At 34.7% G+C, this 18341-nt stretch overlaps 1 protein-coding gene across 1 annotated transcript in view; it reads left to right on the top strand.

Annotated features, from left to right (window-relative positions):
• The window catches only part of STXBP3 (syntaxin binding protein 3), a 56615-nt gene that overhangs the window by 1983 nt on the left and 36291 nt on the right, over positions 1–18341 (top strand). Inside the window, exons 2-5 of the mRNA XM_004420746.3 lie at positions 10631–10680; positions 11287–11368; positions 14437–14513; positions 16846–16924. Of these exons, the coding sequence (XP_004420803.1) occupies positions 10631–10680; positions 11287–11368; positions 14437–14513; positions 16846–16924 (288 nt within the window). The remainder of the gene's footprint in view (positions 1–10630; positions 10681–11286; positions 11369–14436; positions 14514–16845; positions 16925–18341) is intronic.

Here is an 18341-nt window from a genome sequence, read left to right as displayed (position 1 = left end):
AGCCAAAAAGTCAAAACAACCCAAATGTCCATGGATTCATGAATGGATAAACAAAATGTGGTATGTCCATACAATGGAATATTATTTGGCAATAAAGAGAAATGAAGTACTGATACATGCTGCAACATTGATGAACTTTGAAAAAATTATGCCAAATGAAAGAAGCCAGTCACAAAGAACCATGTGTTGTCAGCTTTTATCCCTTCCCCTGCTCATATCTGACTTACTACCTACCTATAACAGTGTGACTCCATTTGTATTAAATGTCCAGAATAGGCAAATCTACAGAGATAAATTAGTGGCTGCCTACATCTAGGGGGAATGGGGAGCTTCATGGATGACAGCTAAGGGGAACGGTTTCCTCTTGGAGTAATGAAAATGTTCTAAAATTGATTATGATGATGGATGCACAACTCTGAATGCACTGAAAGCCATTTGATTGTACACTTCGGGTGAATTATATGGTATGCAAATTTTATCTCAATAAAACTACTTTTTAAAAACTCAATGCAGCTATTAAATATAGACAGTATTCACACCCAGTTCTTTTTGGCTGCAGAGTTAATGTGTGACTTGTTTGAGACTTCCTGTAATATTTAAACCTTAGTTCAGAGCCTTATCTTATGCTCGGTAAGTTGCACTAGCCTCCTAACTGAGCCTCCAAGCCCTTGTTTTTCCTCACTCTAGTCTGTCCAGCCAATAGCTGCCAGAATAATTTTCCTGTAACAGTACTGTACTGTGGGCTTACTCATCTCCTGCTTGAAGACCTGCAGAAAGAGACCCCTGCAGTTGCCTAAAGATTTTCAAACACTTAGTCTACTTCTGAAGACTGATAACCTGGCCCCAGCCTACCTTGTTATCTGCTTTTTCCTCATATAATCTTGATATTCAGCTAGTCTGTATTGTTTACTCTTCTTGAAATCATCTACCTCCACGTCTTGATGCCAGTTCCTCTGTCTAGAATGCTTCCCTTACCCCTACTCTTTACTCTTCCAAATTTCGGCCAGCCTTCAGGTCTTTGCTCAAATGAGGCTACTACCTCCAGAGTGGCTTCTGATTTTACCTCAGCCTCTTATATTTCTGTAGCATTTAATTTATCTTTCTCAAATGGCACTTCTCACTACTGCCTAATGTGAGCCTCTTGAGAAGCTTCTTGAAGGTAAGTCCACTATTGTGTCTTCTAGAGCTTTACATTCCTAACAGGCCCTAGCAGAATGCAGTGGATAACAATGCTTAAAAGTAAACAGTATATCAGTTTTATAATTTTTCCTCATATTTTGCTACCTAAAGTCCCCTATTTATTCAATAAGTATTATAGAATTCCTGTGGAAATACAGCAATAGAAGGCAGACAAGTTCCCAGCCCTCTCGAAACTTGTATTCAGGTGGGGAATAACAAAAAATAAATACGTAAACAAAGAATAGACATGATTAATTCAGTTTGTGATATATATATGGGCGGGGTTACTCTAGGCAGATCAGGAAAGGTTTCTTGAGTAGGTGACATTTGAGCTGAAATCTAAAACATGAGAAGGAATCAGCCTTTAGGGACTACCTTAAAACTGTTTTCTAAAAAAACTTTAATATTTTGAGTGCAAAAGACTACATTTATTTACCAAATTCCCATACTTAAAATCAGTGAAAGTTTCTAGTGTTTGATATTGCTCATTTGCCACTTTCTGCTACAGGGAGGTGGTAGCAAAAATATTACTGATAAAAGGTTTTAAATAAAAATTTGATGAAGTGTATTTAAAAAATAATCATGGAAAAACAACAGTAATTAAATCAACTACAAAGCAAGTTCAAACCACCTATGATTTTTCTTTTCCTTATTCATGATATTATTCAATACAGTCTGTTTTCTTTTTTGTCTATAAACAGTAGTCTAATGTCTATAATTCATATCATATTTTAGAGGAAACAGAGAAAATAAACCTAGGAAAATTACAAATGCTTTTATTTTGTTTTGTTTTTTTATGAGGAGGACTAGCCCTGAGCTAACATCCTATGCCAAGCCTCCCCTTTTTTCTTGAGGAGGATTGACCCTGAGCTAATGTCTGTCACCAGTCCTCTTTTTGCTGAGGAAGATTGGCCCTGGGCTAACATCCGTGCCCATTTTCCTCTACTTTATATGGGATGCCGCCACAGCATGGCTTGACAAGCGGTGTGTTGGTGTGCACCTGGGATCTGAGCCTGTGAACCCTGGGCCACCGCAGCGGAGCGCGCACACTTAACCGCTGCACCACTGGGCCGGCCTCACAAATGCTTTTAAATAAAAGTAATCAGAATGTATTTATTTGAGCCAGTTCTTTACATATTAAATTATAAGCTTTTCCCTTTTTTCACATTCCTTCTAGTCCTTATATAGATCCAGATATATTTTTAATTATTTGTCATTCTGTGACTTCCTTTTTTTAAATGCCTAGCAGTGACATAACATTCTCCATGCTCCTTCATAATCTTAGTAATTAACATTTTAATCATTTTTAAATACGTTGATGTGGCAAAAGATTTTGGTAGCAGAAAAGATTATAAAACAAAGTTTATCTTCCTCCCAACCCAGACCCCCAGCTTCCCTCTCCAGAGACATCTACTCTTAGGTTTTTAATAAATTTTTCTAGAAGTTTTCTATGCAAATATAAGTATATATAAAATCTATTTTTGTTTTAATCAATTATCTTTGCTTTGTGTCATTTTTCGTTCTCATCTCTTCAAGTTTATTTTGTTGAGCAAAATTTTCTTCTTTTAATTTTTGGATGTTTTCACAGTTATGTATTCACTTAAATCCATATTTATTAGTATCTGCCCTGGGCTACATACACACTGTCCTAGGTGCATATTCCTTGACCTCCTGGAATTCACAGTTCAGTGGGAGAAGACAAGTACGCAAGTCCTAAGTGCTGTATTAGCAGTATGAAAAAGCTCCATAGGAGAAGGGAAAGGAATTATTTCCTCTTTGGAACTGCATCAGGGGAGACTCCGAAGAGGAGGTAACGTTGAAAGGTAGTAGGATTTTGCCAGACAGAGGGAAATCTGAGCCAAGGCCCGAAGGTGACAAAGTACATGATGTTTTATGGAAAAGGGAGCAATTCCTTTTGAGTACAGAGTATTTGTTGCAAGGAATAAGAGGATAAAGACTAAAAGGTAGGTTGGAGCTAAATGGTATAGACATTCTCTAGGCCGTGGGGAGCCATTAAAGATGGAAGATGTTTGTGGTTACCAGAGGGGAAGGGGGGAGGGAGGAGGGCAAAAGGGGTAATTAGGCACATGTGTGTGGTGATGGATTGTAATTAGTATTGGGGTAGTGAACAGGAGAACGCGATGTAATCCATGCAGAAATAGAAGTATTATGATGTACACCTGAAGTTTATACAATGTTATAAACCAATGTTACTGCAATAAACAAAAAATTTAAAAAACAAAAAAGAAAAAATAAAGATAAAATTCTTCTATCAAAAAAAAAAAAAAAAGGATGGAAGATGTTTTCCCCGTCTTTCTCAAATAGCTGTCACCAGTGTTTTGGGGATGCTATTAAAACAATGCTGAACGGAAGTCATTTTCTTTTTCCTATTTTGAAGGCAATGGCTCTTAAGATTTCATTAAGTATAATGGTAGTGTAAAGTGCGCTAATGCTAAGTGTACAGCTTGATGAATTTTTGTCCATGTAACTACCACCTAGATCAAGAGGTAGAATGTTTCCAGGCACCCCATAACCCTTCCCAGTCCAAATCCCACTCTCTTTCCCCGAGTAACTGCTATTCTGATTTATATTGCCATCAAATAATTTTATAATGGTGGCTTTTTACCTTTATGCCTTTATGTTTAAGAGAGAACTCTTCCAGACCCTTTATTGTAAACTATTTTCTTTAAGAATAAATACAGAATTTACTAAATGTCTACCTAGAAATGATTACTTTAATATTTGCCTTTGTATATATTTAGTTTGTTTTATAGCAGTCCTCAGTTTTCATATGTTCTACTTTCATACAATTTTTAAACAATGTACCGTGAAAGTCCTGAGTGGTCTTCCCCGTGCACAGTTCAGTCTGTTTTTATTTAACTGACCGACAATGAGTATTGCTTTTGCCTCTGTCCTAGGCCCATGGGATTACCTTTATAAAGATTCTTACTTGTTCACTAAATAACTTGGGCCACAGGTAGGCAGAATCTGTTGGAATCATAATTAGGAATTTAATAACATGTTTTAGTTTTCTGAGAATGTAAATCGCTTTATGGCCCACAAGTGTGTTTTTTGACTTTTGTCTATTCGATTTTCAAACACATTGTCATTAGGCATTAGTTATAAAAGCCTAGTTTATTATGTCTCCTCATTGGACTAATAGTTGGAAGACTTCGTTTCCAGTCCAGATTATACTTCACTTTCCTAACCTAAACAATGAGGAGTTTGGACTACGTTTTTCTTGAGCTTGAATTCTCCACCATTCCGTTTTTTAGATCTTCGTTTTCTTATATTTTCTTTATTTCTGCTTGCATTCCTGATGGTTTTCTCTTATGCCATAGTTTTCTTTTAAGTTATTTTGTTTAGGTCATAAATATTTAATGTTAGATTTTCATTGCTTAATGGCATTTTACAAATTATTTCTGTCTCAAGGCTTTTTGCTCTGACATCTGCTAATCATGATTCCTTGCTCTTTTATTTACTTAGACATGATCTTAGTCCAACTTTAGCCAATTAAAAATAAATTCTATATCTATTAAAAATCTAAAATGTAAAAAGTAAAACAATAAAATGTGGAGAAAATATAGGATAATGTGGGTTAGACTTTTTAAAACATTAACTGATAACTCAGATCCTATAAAAAAAAAGATTTCGTTAAATAAAAATTGTAAATTCCTGTGTGGTAGAAGACACCATGGACAAAATCAAGAGCTAAACTATAGACGTGAGGAAAATATTGACCACACATAGGAGAGAAAGGCTTCATATATAGAGAGTGCCTACAATATTGATGAGGAAAAGATAATCACTCAATCGAAAAATGAGCAAAGGATATAAACAGGCAGTTTGCAGATGAGGACATTCAATTGATTGTTTTTGACTGGCTAGTAACCTGGGAAATGCAAATCAAGACCAGTTACTCGCAAAAAGTAAAAGGACTAGTTACTCATCTTTTTTGTGTGTGTGAGGAAGATTAGCCCTGAGCTAACATCTGTTGCCAGTCCTCCTCTTTTGCTTTTGCCCATCTTCCTCTACTTTATATGGGACGCCGCCACAGCATGGCTTGATAAGCGGTACATAGGGCCGCACCCAGGATCCGAACCTGGGAACCCCAGGCCTCTGAAGCCGAGCACATGAACTTAACCACTACGCCACCGGGCCGGCCCCCAGTTACTCTTTTTAACCCGTCAGATTGATAGAATTGGGGTGATTGATACACACAATGGTTGGGAAGCTTGCTGGTGGGAATGTGAATTGTTATAACATTTTAGAGAAAGCTTTTGCCAAAGTTTAGTAAAATAAGAGACACGTATCTTTTGATGCCAGCAATCTCACTTATGGGAACTTCTGCTTCAGAAATAAAAGTAATGGTAAATAAAGATATATATATAAAGATCTTCATTGCAACGTTATAGTGGCAAAAGTGGCAAAAGGGTGACTGCCTGTCATATAGAATAGTTGAGTAAATTATGGTGTGCCTGAACTAAGGAATATTATTATGTAGCTATTAAAAGGAATGATTTATATGTATATGTTTATATTCTATATGGAGGATGTCCATGATGCCTGTTTAGTGAAAAAAGCAAGTGACATAGTAATGTATGTATGCTGATTCCGTTTTTGTAATAATTTGATTATTAGAAAAAAACTCTTAGAGATTAGAAGAGGGTGTGCACTTGGGGGATAAACTGAAGTGGGAGACAAATATATTGGTTTGGTTACTGTGTTGGTCCAAGAGAGAAGGCTGAACTGTGGCAAAGGAGATAAGAGAGGAAGAGATAGATGAGACTATGAGAGAGATTTAGGAGGTAGAATCAATAGGAGCTGAGGGAGAGTCATCCTAGACTAGGATTCAGGTCTAGGAGACTAGGTAGTGAGTGATGCTATTTATTGATAAAGGGAAGAGAAGGAACAATTTTGGAGGGTAAAAATAGTTTAGGTTTAGAACACAGTGAGTTTTAAGTGCAAGTTGAGGTATCCAGGAGGCAGTTCAAGGTAGATACGTCTAAATATCAGAAAAGGGCACTGAATTAAAGATCTAGCTTTAGGACATAGCATATAGGTGGTCTTGGAAGCCATGGATTTAGATAAGGAAAAGCAGAGAGAGAAAAAAGAAGAGGCTAACTATTCCAGGTCCATATTGAGATTACCTTTCAGGACTGGCATTTTTCCCCCTCCTATTTCCTTAACTAAGACTTACACGTTGCTAGGCTTTTTGTTTGTTTGTTTCCTTAAAAACTCTGTTAGTCATAGATTATTTCCTATTTTCCAGACAAATCGGTTTCTCTTGTTATTATCAGGTTTATTAATAGTTTCTCTGTGACTAAGATAGCTGTGCAAGTATGCCTTCAGCATTGCTGATGCTGCACACTAACTACTTTGTTAGTTCCATTGTCATATTTCCCTTCAGTGTTTTCACTTCCTCTTTGGCATTACAGTTCTTTTTTTTTTTTTTTTTTTTTGTGAGGAAGATCAGCCCTGAGCTAACATCCATGCTAATCCTCCTCTTTTTGCTGAGGAAGATCAGCTCTGAGCTAACATCTATTGCCAATCCTCCTCCTTTTTTTTTCCCCCCCAGAGCCCCAGTACATAGTTGTATGTCATAGTTGCACATTCTTCTAGTTGCTGTATGTGGGACGCGGCCTCAGCATGGCCGGAGAAGCGGTGCGTCGGTGCACGCCCGGGATCCGAACCCAGGTCGCCAGTAGCGGAGCGGACGCCCTTAACCGCTAAGCCACGGGGCCGGCCCGGCATTACAGTTTTAAATACATTTCCTTTTGCATTTAGGAGAAACAGAATGAGCAAAGATAGGGTAATTGGTATCAATAGGTAATTATTTGGGTAGCATTTGGACTGGGGAAGATCAGCTTAGAGATTAGGTAGAGGCCAGTTGGTGGAGGATGTGGAATAGTAGAGTCTAGGTTTTATTCTGTAGCCAAGAGTGAGCATTTGAGGGAATTTTGAGGTGGGTGTTGATATAAACAAAGGTTTGTGCTTCAGGAAGATGACTCTGACAGCAATGTGAAAGATGGATTGAAAAGGCAAAGAGGTTGGAGGTGGACAGCAGGAAATCCAGATAGGAGACTGTTGGCAGTAGTTCAGTGAGAGATGATGAGAATCAAGGCAATGCTGGTGACAGTGGCAGTCCCCGGAAAGAACAGTCAATACTGCCTAATGATTGGATATGGGGGAAGGAGGAAATAGCCAAAAACTATGACTAAGAAAAATCACAATAAAACTCATAGAAATGGAGAAGTCTCGAGCAGTTTTTAGGGAACTGTAATCTCAATTTGAGGCATGTAGGTACTTAAACCTTATTGTGTAATTAAGCGAAGTCCAAGGAGAGAGGGGCTGTAGGGTTTGTGGGAAATTGAAGGGCTGCTGGAGGTTAGGGGAAATGGGAAAAAGTTGATCAAAGAGTACAGACTTCCAGTTAGAAGATGTTAGTCGAATGTGAGAACCACTCTAGTTAGAAGATGAATAAGTTCTGGGAATCTAATGCACAGCGTTGTGATTATAGGTAACAATACCGTACTATATACTTGAAAGTTGCTGAGAGAGATCTTAAATGTTCTTACTCCAAAAAAGAAATGGTAATTGTGTGAGGTGATGGAGGTGTTAACTAATGCGGCAGTGGTAATTTTATGTGTATCAAATCAACAGGTTGTATACCTTAAGTTACATAATGTTACTTGTCAGTTATATCGCAATATTATTGGGGGGAAACATTGAAGGACTGATCTGATAGATGAAACTTTGATGATGAGTATCATCTCTGAGGGAGAGTGTACAGCAAGCAGAGCACAAGTAAGAGATTGAGTCTTAGGATATATCTATATTTAGATATATCCTAGATATATTTAGATATATATCTAGAGAAATGGATAGAAAGTCAAATAATTTTCATTAGTATTGAGAGAAAATACCTTTTTTCAGTTCTGAATATTAGTTGATGTATTATTTCCTTTGACTCCTCTCCAAACATACCTTAACTGGAACTATATCCCTTTTCGTGAATGCCCCTAATCTTTGTCCAAAGAACTGGTTATTTCTTTATCATTTATTTTTAAGATGCTAACACTGACTGTCTAGTTATCCTCAGATTCTAAGGCAGCACTGTCCAGTAGAAATATAATGCAAACCACATATGTAATTTAAAATTTTCTAGTAGCCACGTTAAAAAAAAGTAAAAAGAAACAGGTAGAATTAATTTTAAGAATATATTTTGTTTAACCCAATATATCCAAAATGTTATCATTTAAACATGTAATCAATATAAAATTTTAGGGCCGGCCCTGTGGCTTGGCGGTTAAGTGCGCGCGCTGCGATGCTGGCGGCCTGGGTTCGGATCCCGGGTGCGCATCGAGGCACCACTTCTCCGTTCATCCTGAGGCCGAGTCCCACATACAGCAACTAGAAGGATGTGCAGCTACGACACACAACTATCCACTGGGGCTTTGGGGGGAAAAAATAAAATAAATAAAATCTTAAACAAAAAACAAAAAAAATATATAAAATTTTAATGATATTTTACGTTTCTTTTTTTGTTCTAAGTCTTTGAAATCTGGTGTGTATTTTATACTTGCAGGACATCCCAGTTCAGGCTAGCCACATTTCAAGTGCTTAATAGCAGCTACATGTGGTTAGTTTCTACCATATAGGACAGTGTAGTTTCTACAGTTTTAAAGACTAATGAGATGAGTTCTGCCTGGGGAGCTCTTCAGTTTGCTCCATAATAAATTCTGTGAGCATTCATTTTTTAAGAGAAAGACACAAATCCTATAAAAACAAGCAAAATGTCTTTGATTTTCAGCTTGTTTGAAGGATACAGGAATAAAGCAAGCTTAGAGAGTAGCATAATATTTCAGTATCTGAGCTCTGCGTGAGAAAAATCCCTCATCTTTGCCTGTAGAGTACCAGAAACCAGTACTTTAGGCTTAAATTATGATTACATAATTCAGGCTTTTGCCATAATTCTCATATAATATTATAATCTTCCTGGCAAATATATATAAGCACCTTAACTAATATTTCTGAACCCTTTCAGATCTTCCCAATCACAATAAAACCTTCCAGATCACAATTCTTATGATGAGTATTAGTAACCCTTATTAAATATACCCTCTGTTTGAACATGTCATTTTTTAACATGATGCCAAAAACTTCATGGTAAATTTCCGAAAGCATTAACTTAAAACAAATATAAATCAAGAAATAGAAAAGTTTAAATGAGTTATATAAACATCTCATTACCAAGAATTAATGAAAGACAGAAGAGTTACTATAATTTACATTTTAATTATATTTTATAACATACTACATATTACTACGGTTTTCAAAATTAATTGAAAATTAATAAAACATTAAATATGAGAAATTGCCTTATAAAGTAGAACAGATATTTGTGTGAATTGCCTATGTGTATTCTTTAATACATAAATAATACATAAGTAAAATACCTAATTATTTATGTACTTTTATTTTGATTAATTGTTAAATTGTTTTAATTTTGAATAATTATAAAAATTATTTTATTTTAATTAACTTCTTTTATTTAATGCATAAGAAAAACGTTTTTGTAAATCAGTGAGCTAATTTAAAAAATAGATTAATTTTGAAAATCATTGCAAGGAACATATTAATAATATTTATTGGTTATGAATCAAGACTGAATATTTGTATCCTAATGCTGTGCTATATATTGTTGAAAATTGTAGTAAGTCAGAAAGAAAAGTACTTATCCAATTTTGATTGTCAGATGTAATTTAGCATTGGACTAGTTAGGGATTTTCTTATGGGTTTTTTGTTTTCATCTTGTTTACTTGGAATTTAAGTAGAATAGGAAAAACCAAATCAGATAATACTTTCAAAAATATTTTCCAGATATGTTTGTATACTTAAATATATGAACCTTTTTATAATACTCATATTCTCAAAAGTTTAAAAATATATTACAGTTTAAATGTACCATATAGGTTAGGTATTAAAGAAAATTGGATTTTTACTAAGAGTTTAACAAGTACATATATATGCTTTTTTTGTTTTTTGTTTTTTTTTCTTTTGCTGAAGAAGGTTAGCCCTGAGCTAACATCTGTTGCCAATCTTCCTCATTTTTTCTTGAGGAAGATTAGTCCTGAGCTAACATCTGTGCCAGTCTTCCTCTACTTTATATGTGGGTCACCGCCACAGTGTGGCTAATGAGTGGTGTAGGTCTGACCCCGGGATCCAAACCCACAAACCCAAGCTGCGGAAGCAGAACGCCCCAAACTTAACCACTACGGCACGGGGCTGGCCCCTATGCATATGCTTTTTATGTAGTTTAGCAGGTTTTCAAATTGGATATTTCCCCAGCCATCTTGGACCTTTTGAGTAGTCTGTTATTTATTTTGAGAATTCTACCATTCTATTTCTGTTGATTAATATTCATTTATTATTATTATTTTTTTTGCAGAGATAAAAGAAGCAGTGTTTGATGACTGTAAGAAAGAAGATGAATGGAAGGTAGAATTTTCATATTTTGCCCTTATATTAAGGACTTCAATATAATTCTGTCCTTATTTACTTCTGTAAGAGTATAGGGTCTGGAACCGTACTGCTTACATTCCAAGCCTAGGTTCACCACTTAATAGCTGTGGCTTCTTGGGCAAATTACTTGACCTGTCTGTACCTCTGTTTCCTTGTCTATAAAATGAGGATGATAGTACCTCATAGGGTGGTTGTAAGTATTAGGTGAATTAATCTGTGTAAAATGCTTAGAACAGTGCCTGGAACAATTATTATTGTTCCACAAGTGGCATTTTATAATTTTAAGAAAATTTGATGTTAAACGTAAGATACATTTAAAACGAACATGTTCTCTGCTTCAAAATGGAAATATTTCTATTTGTTTACTTATATAACACTATATATACATACATTGAGAAAATAAATCTCTAGGTCATGTAAGTTAAAAGATGAATTGAGATAATTTTGCTTACTGTCCTGATATTTTAATTTTATGTTATAAAAAGTTTGTAAGTTTGAGTAGGTATAACAGATGAAATTGTCTTTTGTGAATTCTTGGCAATCAAATGCTTATATTATTTCTTAATTTATATTCATTTTAAGATAATGCTTTTGGATGACTTTACCACTAAGCTTTTGGCATCGTGTTGCAAAATGGCAGATCTTCTAGCAGAGGGTATAACTGGTAAGTGTTCCAATACTCATCATGAACGCTTTTTTTATTGTGATCGGGAAAGTTTGAAATACTAATAAATTTTAATTAGTAGTTGTGTTTCTAAGGGGGTTATGTTTTATTTTTTGATAACTCTAGCCATAATAATTACACTGGATATTCTTCTTTTTTCTGTGAATCTTCAAAATAACCTCTGTAAGTCAAGTTTTTTTTTTCTCAGCAGAGACATACAATTAAGTTCCCCTAACCAAGACTAAGTCAGTTGCCTTGTTGAGTTTGTTCTCTAAATTTTTTACTCTTACATATTTGTTACAGTTTTGTATGTTGCTGCACTAGGTTTATCAGTGTTTTGATTAATGTTTGTGGTTTTCATATATTGCTTTTAATGGATAGTAAGATTTATGTCATAAAATCAACTTTTGTTCAGATTTACAAGTGTATAATACTGTTTCTCTATATTACCTAGAAATGAGGCAATTAATTATGTTTAAATCAGCTTTATTATGAGATTATGAAAAACATGCTGCCACAAGTTATCTTCCACTAGGCAGGATTGTGTCAATGAGATTTTAATCTCTCTTACCTTTTGGGGAAAATACCACTATCTTATAACATTCATAATTATATTATCCTTAATTCATCATCCTTTAACTCATTGATTTAAATTTGGCCTTCATAATAACCCTCTAAAAACAAATATTAAATACTCCTATTTGTAATGAGGAAACAGACTCAAAGTCAAATATAATTCTTTTATATTTTGTATCTTAAAGTAGTACATGCACCCTCCATCACTCCTAACTTGTGAGGTTCAACAGTACACCCGCCATTTTCAAGAAAGCCTGAGCAATGTGTGCAATGGGAGAATTGTCTAAAAATTTTTGTAATATTTTTTGATATTTATATATAAAATAATCTTTTATTGTTGATTACATATTCAGTTTGTGGTCTTTATGACCTTCAGTGGAAAAAGCTCGAAACTAGAAATTAGAAAATTAAATTATACTATTGTATAAGGGTACTATTGATTAAGCCACTTAAGTTTTTTAAGTTTCCAGAGGTCATTGTGATGTGGCTCTAGAGGGAGAACCATTTGGTAGTATGTGTGAAAGCACTATGAAACCACAGAACCATTTTGCAGTGTGAGGAGGTTTTATTCAATTTTTGTAGACCATTGTTTCTTACTGTGTACTCAGTATTGATAGGTATTCTTCAAGGAAAGGATTCTGTGGCCAAGTAAGTTTGGGAAGCAACATTAAACGGCTAACCAGGTTTCTTTAGGACTTTTCGGCGTTTTTTATATGCCAGCGTGTATGTGGGTCCCTTGGGTCCTGGTATAGTATGCAGTTTTCTAAGCTTATTTGACCACAGAGAGCTTTTTTTGAGAAGCACTTCATAGGACTATGTATTGTGAAGCACATTGCTGTGGACTGTTCTCAGTATCCTCCAGAGTCACCTAGGTTTGCTGTGGTTTAATCATAATCGTATCTGCTAACTTGAACTTGTCATAATCCTTTTGATTTCCACATGAGCTCTCCTGAGAATCCCCCTGTTAGACTTGGCATTGGCAGCTTCAGTGATAAGACTTTCTGTCGATTCAAGTCATTTATGAAAATATTCAGGAATGTCTTGGAACTTTTAAAAAATAGGTGAGAAAAAGGTATACGTATGATACTACTTGGATGGAGAATAAAGTCAAATAAAAACATTTAAAAAAATAGACTGAGAGTTAGATTATTCCTTTGTCGCTATGATAGGAATAATCATAAAAACCCTTCTTTTTCTTTAATCATTTAGTAGATATCCACTTTTCAGTGAATTGAAGAAGTGGCACTTTCTGTTATTGGTAACCAGACATTTCAGAATATTTTCAAAGTCTGTGTTCTAAATCATATCACAATATTTTCACGACATTTTAATATGTACATTATTCGCCGAACATAATAGTATAAATAGTATAAGGTGACTGTAAGACACTTCATTTTGAGTATTAAGCAATAAAGATAAATTAAAACAGATTTAACGTTAATCTTTTAAGGGTGAAATTACAGTTATTGGGAATGAAGATAAAAATAAAATTAAATATTTCCTTGGAAATCTTACTTGATATCTAATAGAAGCTATGATAAACCTATACTTTACTAATATAAAGTTAGGAATGCGAAAATGAATCACCATATTGAAAAGAGAAATCCGACAGTAACCTCCCTTGCATATCAGATTAATATTTTCATTCTTTCTAGGCCCTTTGCCAACATGAGTCTTGAAAGATGGTTCTCTTGATTTGTAAAATGATACTTTAGGTTTTCTTAAAATATAGCTTTAATAGTTAATTTGACAATTTAGAGTTGACTAGTTTTAAATTCACTTTGTTTTATATTAGGTAATTTTATAAACTTCTTAATTTCAATAATAAAGATGTAATTGAGTAAATTATGGTAATATTTTATTGTTGAAAAATACTTTATAAATATTAATGTGTAGTTTTAAAAGAATAAGAGTTAATTGGCAATTTATTTAAAGAATATTATAGTTGTTAAAAACTTGGGCTCTGGAGTTGGACAGATCTAGGTTGGAATCCTGCCTGTTCTACTTTCTAGCTATGTAACTTGGACAAGTTACTTAACTTCTTTAAGCCTCAGTTTCCTCATTTGTAAAGTACTTACCTTATAGGGTTATTATGAGGTTTAACAGATAATTCATGTAAAGTATTTAGCCTGGTATCTGGTATCATATTTGCTATTATAGTAAAATATTTTTAAAAAGAAATACATATTTTAATTTTTAATGCATTTTCTTGGTTTCTTCATGGCATGTTGATTGCTTGTGCAGGTAGACCTAACTATGAAATAACTGCTTATCTTTTCTCATAATGAGCACTTAGCCCAGAGGTTAGCCTTAGGGAAGACACATTTTCAGGATTTTCTGGTTTATCAAATGAAGACAAAGAAAACGTTAAACGCAGAATATGTAAATGTGTTTCCCTATCATTATAAATAAGAAGTACAGTAAAGTTTATTTAGAAATTGTTTCAAGTGTATAAATATTTGGTTATATAAAATGACTTTTTTTTCTGTTAGTTGTGGAGAATATTTATAAGAATCGAGAACCTGTCAGACAAATGAAAGCTCTTTATTTTATCTCTCCAACATCAAAGGTGAGTATTTTGAATCTTTAAAAAGTACGTTCTTCAATATTCTCACTATTGACATGATTTTCTCATGGAAAATTCAAAGTAATAAAATATCCTTTATTAGAAAAATAAGTGCCGTTAACTAGTTTGCTTAGGAAAGTTTTTCTGTGTTAGAAGATTGTTTCATTTGCATTCTTTTCGAAGAGAATATATAAGTGAAAGAATTCCTTTCTCCCCCATATATGAAAGCAAAATTTAAGTGTATAAAATGGTAGAATTTCTTTGAATAATTTGTTACTCATGCAGTTCCTATTCAATCATAATTTTTGGGAGGATGGAAATATAAAAGAAATAGTCTTGGATTAATCCTTTGTTTATCTTAGTGACTTCCCTATAGCATACATATATGTATGTGTATACATGTGTGTGTATATATGCATGTATGTATACTTATTTTTTATGTCAAAGGAATTTCTTTAGTTTATAATCTATCCATGATTTAACTCAAAGCCAAACTTTTAGAGCCGGATAAAGTATCAGATTTCTTTATTCTGTACAGTATCTAAGAATGCATTTTCCAACACATCCTAGGTCTTATTCTCACCTAGAATGTTAATTTGGCAATTCCAGTTTCATTTCTTCTAACTCTAGCAGACAGTAGGAAAAAAACCTAGATATGCACTATTTATTCTCTACATATTGGCTACTGATGGGATTTAATGACATTTTATATCTTATCTGTGATATAATTCCATAAGATAAAATTCACGATTGGAAAAAATGCACATTAAAAGCACCATTTTTCACATAGTAAATTGGCAGAGGGATTTAAAAATTATGTGTATATATTTATATATAGATAGCTAGAGATACATATATACATATAGATGTGTATACATGTATATTCTATATACATATAAATCTCATATTCTAGCTATTAATGGGTAATGGAGCAGAAACTACTACCTACTGCTAGTGAGGGCATAGATTGATACAGCCTTTTTGGAAAATAATTTGCCATTCTTTATCAAGAACCTTAAAACGTTCTATATTTTGGGCCAGCCCCGTGGCTTAGCGGTTAAGTGCACGCGCTCCGCTACTGGCGGCCCGGGTTTGGATCCCGGGCGTGCACCGACGCACCACTTCTCCGGCCATGCTGAGGCTGCGTCCCACATGCAGCAACTAGAAGGATGTGCAACTATGACATACAACTATCTACTGGGGCTTTGGGGGAGAAAAAAAAAGAGGAAGATTGGCAATAGATGTTAGCTCAGAGCCGGTCTTCCTCAGCAAAAAATGGGGAGGATTAGCACGGATGTTAGCTCAGGGCTGATCTTCCTCACACACACAAAAAAATGTTCTGTATCTTGCAGTTTATTGTAAAGAATAATCAAATGGTCAAATTGAATTCCTAGCAATAAATAAATCCAATTAAATTCTTAGCATTAACAAATAATGGTATGAAGGACCATGTGGCCATTGAAAATGATGTTTCTAAGAAATTTTAATGGTCTAAGTAAATGTTCACTTTTAATGTTAAGTGACAAAAGCAGAATACAAAATTGTATATTCAATAAAGGAGCAAAGGATTCAGAGAAATTTGGATTGATAGCCTAGAAGATCAAAATGGAATATCTCAAAGCAAAAAAACAAAGTCAGGGAAATAATGGGGGAGAAAGATAAGAGACTTGCAGGGTAGATTCATGAGCTCTAACAGAAATTTAGTTCTAGGAGTTCCAGAAAGAGAAAAAAGGACAGATGGAGGAGAAATAATTAAATTATTTGTTGTTCATTTTTGCTTCCAGACCATTGTATCTTTAAAACTACTAGCATTGAGGCATATACTACCAGACTACGTTACTGGCTATTCCTCGTTGCAGTCACCTACCAACCTGTGGGTCTTGCATTCTAATCCCTTGACAATTTTGGCTCCTAGCTCACTGTCACTCTCTTAAACATTTCTCCACTGATGGTCTTGGTGGTTTCATTATCCATGTAGATAAGACTTCCAAATTTGTTAACTTCTCAGATCCTTGATCTCTTATCTGTCAGTGGTCTTGTGTTTTGTGTTACTTCAGCTTCTCAGTCACTTGATCATTCATTCCTAGATCTCCTCATCGCCAGAACAGCACTCTGTTCATACAGATTATGTATGTATGAACTTTACTGCTTATTACATTTCTAGTTATCACTGGCTAGACAACATAATATCTTAAAACTCAGTTTATAAATTAAACATTTAGACAGCTAAGGTTTTATTTTATCATCGAAATAAAATAATCTTAGTTATTTCAGAGGCTAGCATGTTTAAATTAGTATTTGATGAAACGTACATTGACATCTAACCTCTTTTCAGTCTGTAGACTGTTTTCTACGTGATTTTGCAAGTAAATCGGAGAACAGATATAAAGCAGCATATTTGTACTTCACTGACTGTAAGTAGCTTTGTAAAGGTTATTGCTTCATTGTTTAAAATCCTATAAATTATAAAATATTTCTTATAATACTATTCCAGTACCAGTGACTTTCTGTTTATTGTTTGTTCTAATTAGGTTAAAAAGAATCTAAAAATACAAGATTATAGCTATCCTAATTCATGTTAAAGTGATAAAAAGTTAAAAGAAATCATTCCAAACTAGTTTCAAAAGCCAGTCATTTTCGCTGGTATACAGGGGTCGGGGGTTGGTGGAGAGGGTATCCCTCAAGTTCTGTGCTGATAACAGGAAGAATTCTTTTTTAAATCAGAGTTTCAATTGGGGATTTGATTATATAATAAAAAGTAAGACCCTTGGGAGGGCACTGAAGAAACTGCCGTCTGTTTGGCAAATATTAAGGGAGAAAATCGATCACATTTCTCTTACTATGCCGTATGTTCAAATAGAAAGCAGCCAAACTAAAGAATCACAGAGAAGTCCAGAGACACATATAATTCTGTTTTATGTTGTATCTTATGTAATTATGTTGTGAAATAAAAATGCCGTTTATCTAAGTCTTGGTCTCTGCTATTAGAGATTCATCATTTTGAGTAGTATATTATTTTTCCTGTAAATTATTATCTCATGCCTAGTAGTAGTTTGCGATTTTTAAAATGTCATACCCTAAGTATTTGTCACTTAAATAAGCTTATTATACAGCAGTTCATTTTTGTGGAATTGATAAAATTTAATGAATGTGAAGCCTCTTTTAACTTAAGGAATCTTGAGGCTAAAGGACATCACGTTAAAAGACACTAGGAGCCAACGGTTGATGTTCCAACTTAGATTTAATGGAACTATAAACAGGCAAAGGGGAAAAAAAAGTGCTCTAAGGTCCAGAACTGACTAGTTTAGAGTCTTAGAATTTACTAGCATTAGAGAAGTTCCTCTGATTCAAGGAAAAATTAACAATTTGTGTGATATGGTTGCGCTTAGTGGCAGATTTAGAAAAGTAGTGTAAATTCCTGAGAAGTTTTGCACGTCCTACAAAAGTTTATTAAAGTCATGAGTTTGGACCTGATTTTCCTGCCTAACAATTTTAGTTTGCTGTATTAGTAGCGCTCTAAGGAAGTGTATCTTAGGGGCGGGCCCCGTGGTGTAGTGGTTAAGTGTGCGCGCTCCGCTGTTGGCAGCCTGGGTTCGGATCCCGGGTGTGCTCCGATGCACCGCTTGTCAGGCCATGCTATGGCGGCGTCCCATATAAAGTGAAGGAAGATGGGGACGGATGTTAGCTGAGGGCCAGTCTTCCTCAGCAGAAAAAGAGGAGGGTTGGCATGAATGTTAGCTCAGGGCTGATCCTCCTCACAAAACTAAAAAAACAACGGAAGTATATCTTAGGTTATGGTGGATATGAATGGGGAAATGGAATTTCTATTAG

This window comes from Ceratotherium simum, chromosome 2 (genome assembly GCF_057802395.1).
Source record: "Ceratotherium simum simum isolate JZ-2026a chromosome 2, ASM5780239v1, whole genome shotgun sequence".
Lineage (NCBI taxonomy): Eukaryota > Metazoa > Chordata > Mammalia > Perissodactyla > Rhinocerotidae > Ceratotherium > Ceratotherium simum.
The sequence above is the reverse complement of the archived record's forward strand: the minus strand, read 5'-3'. Positions and strand labels throughout refer to the sequence as shown.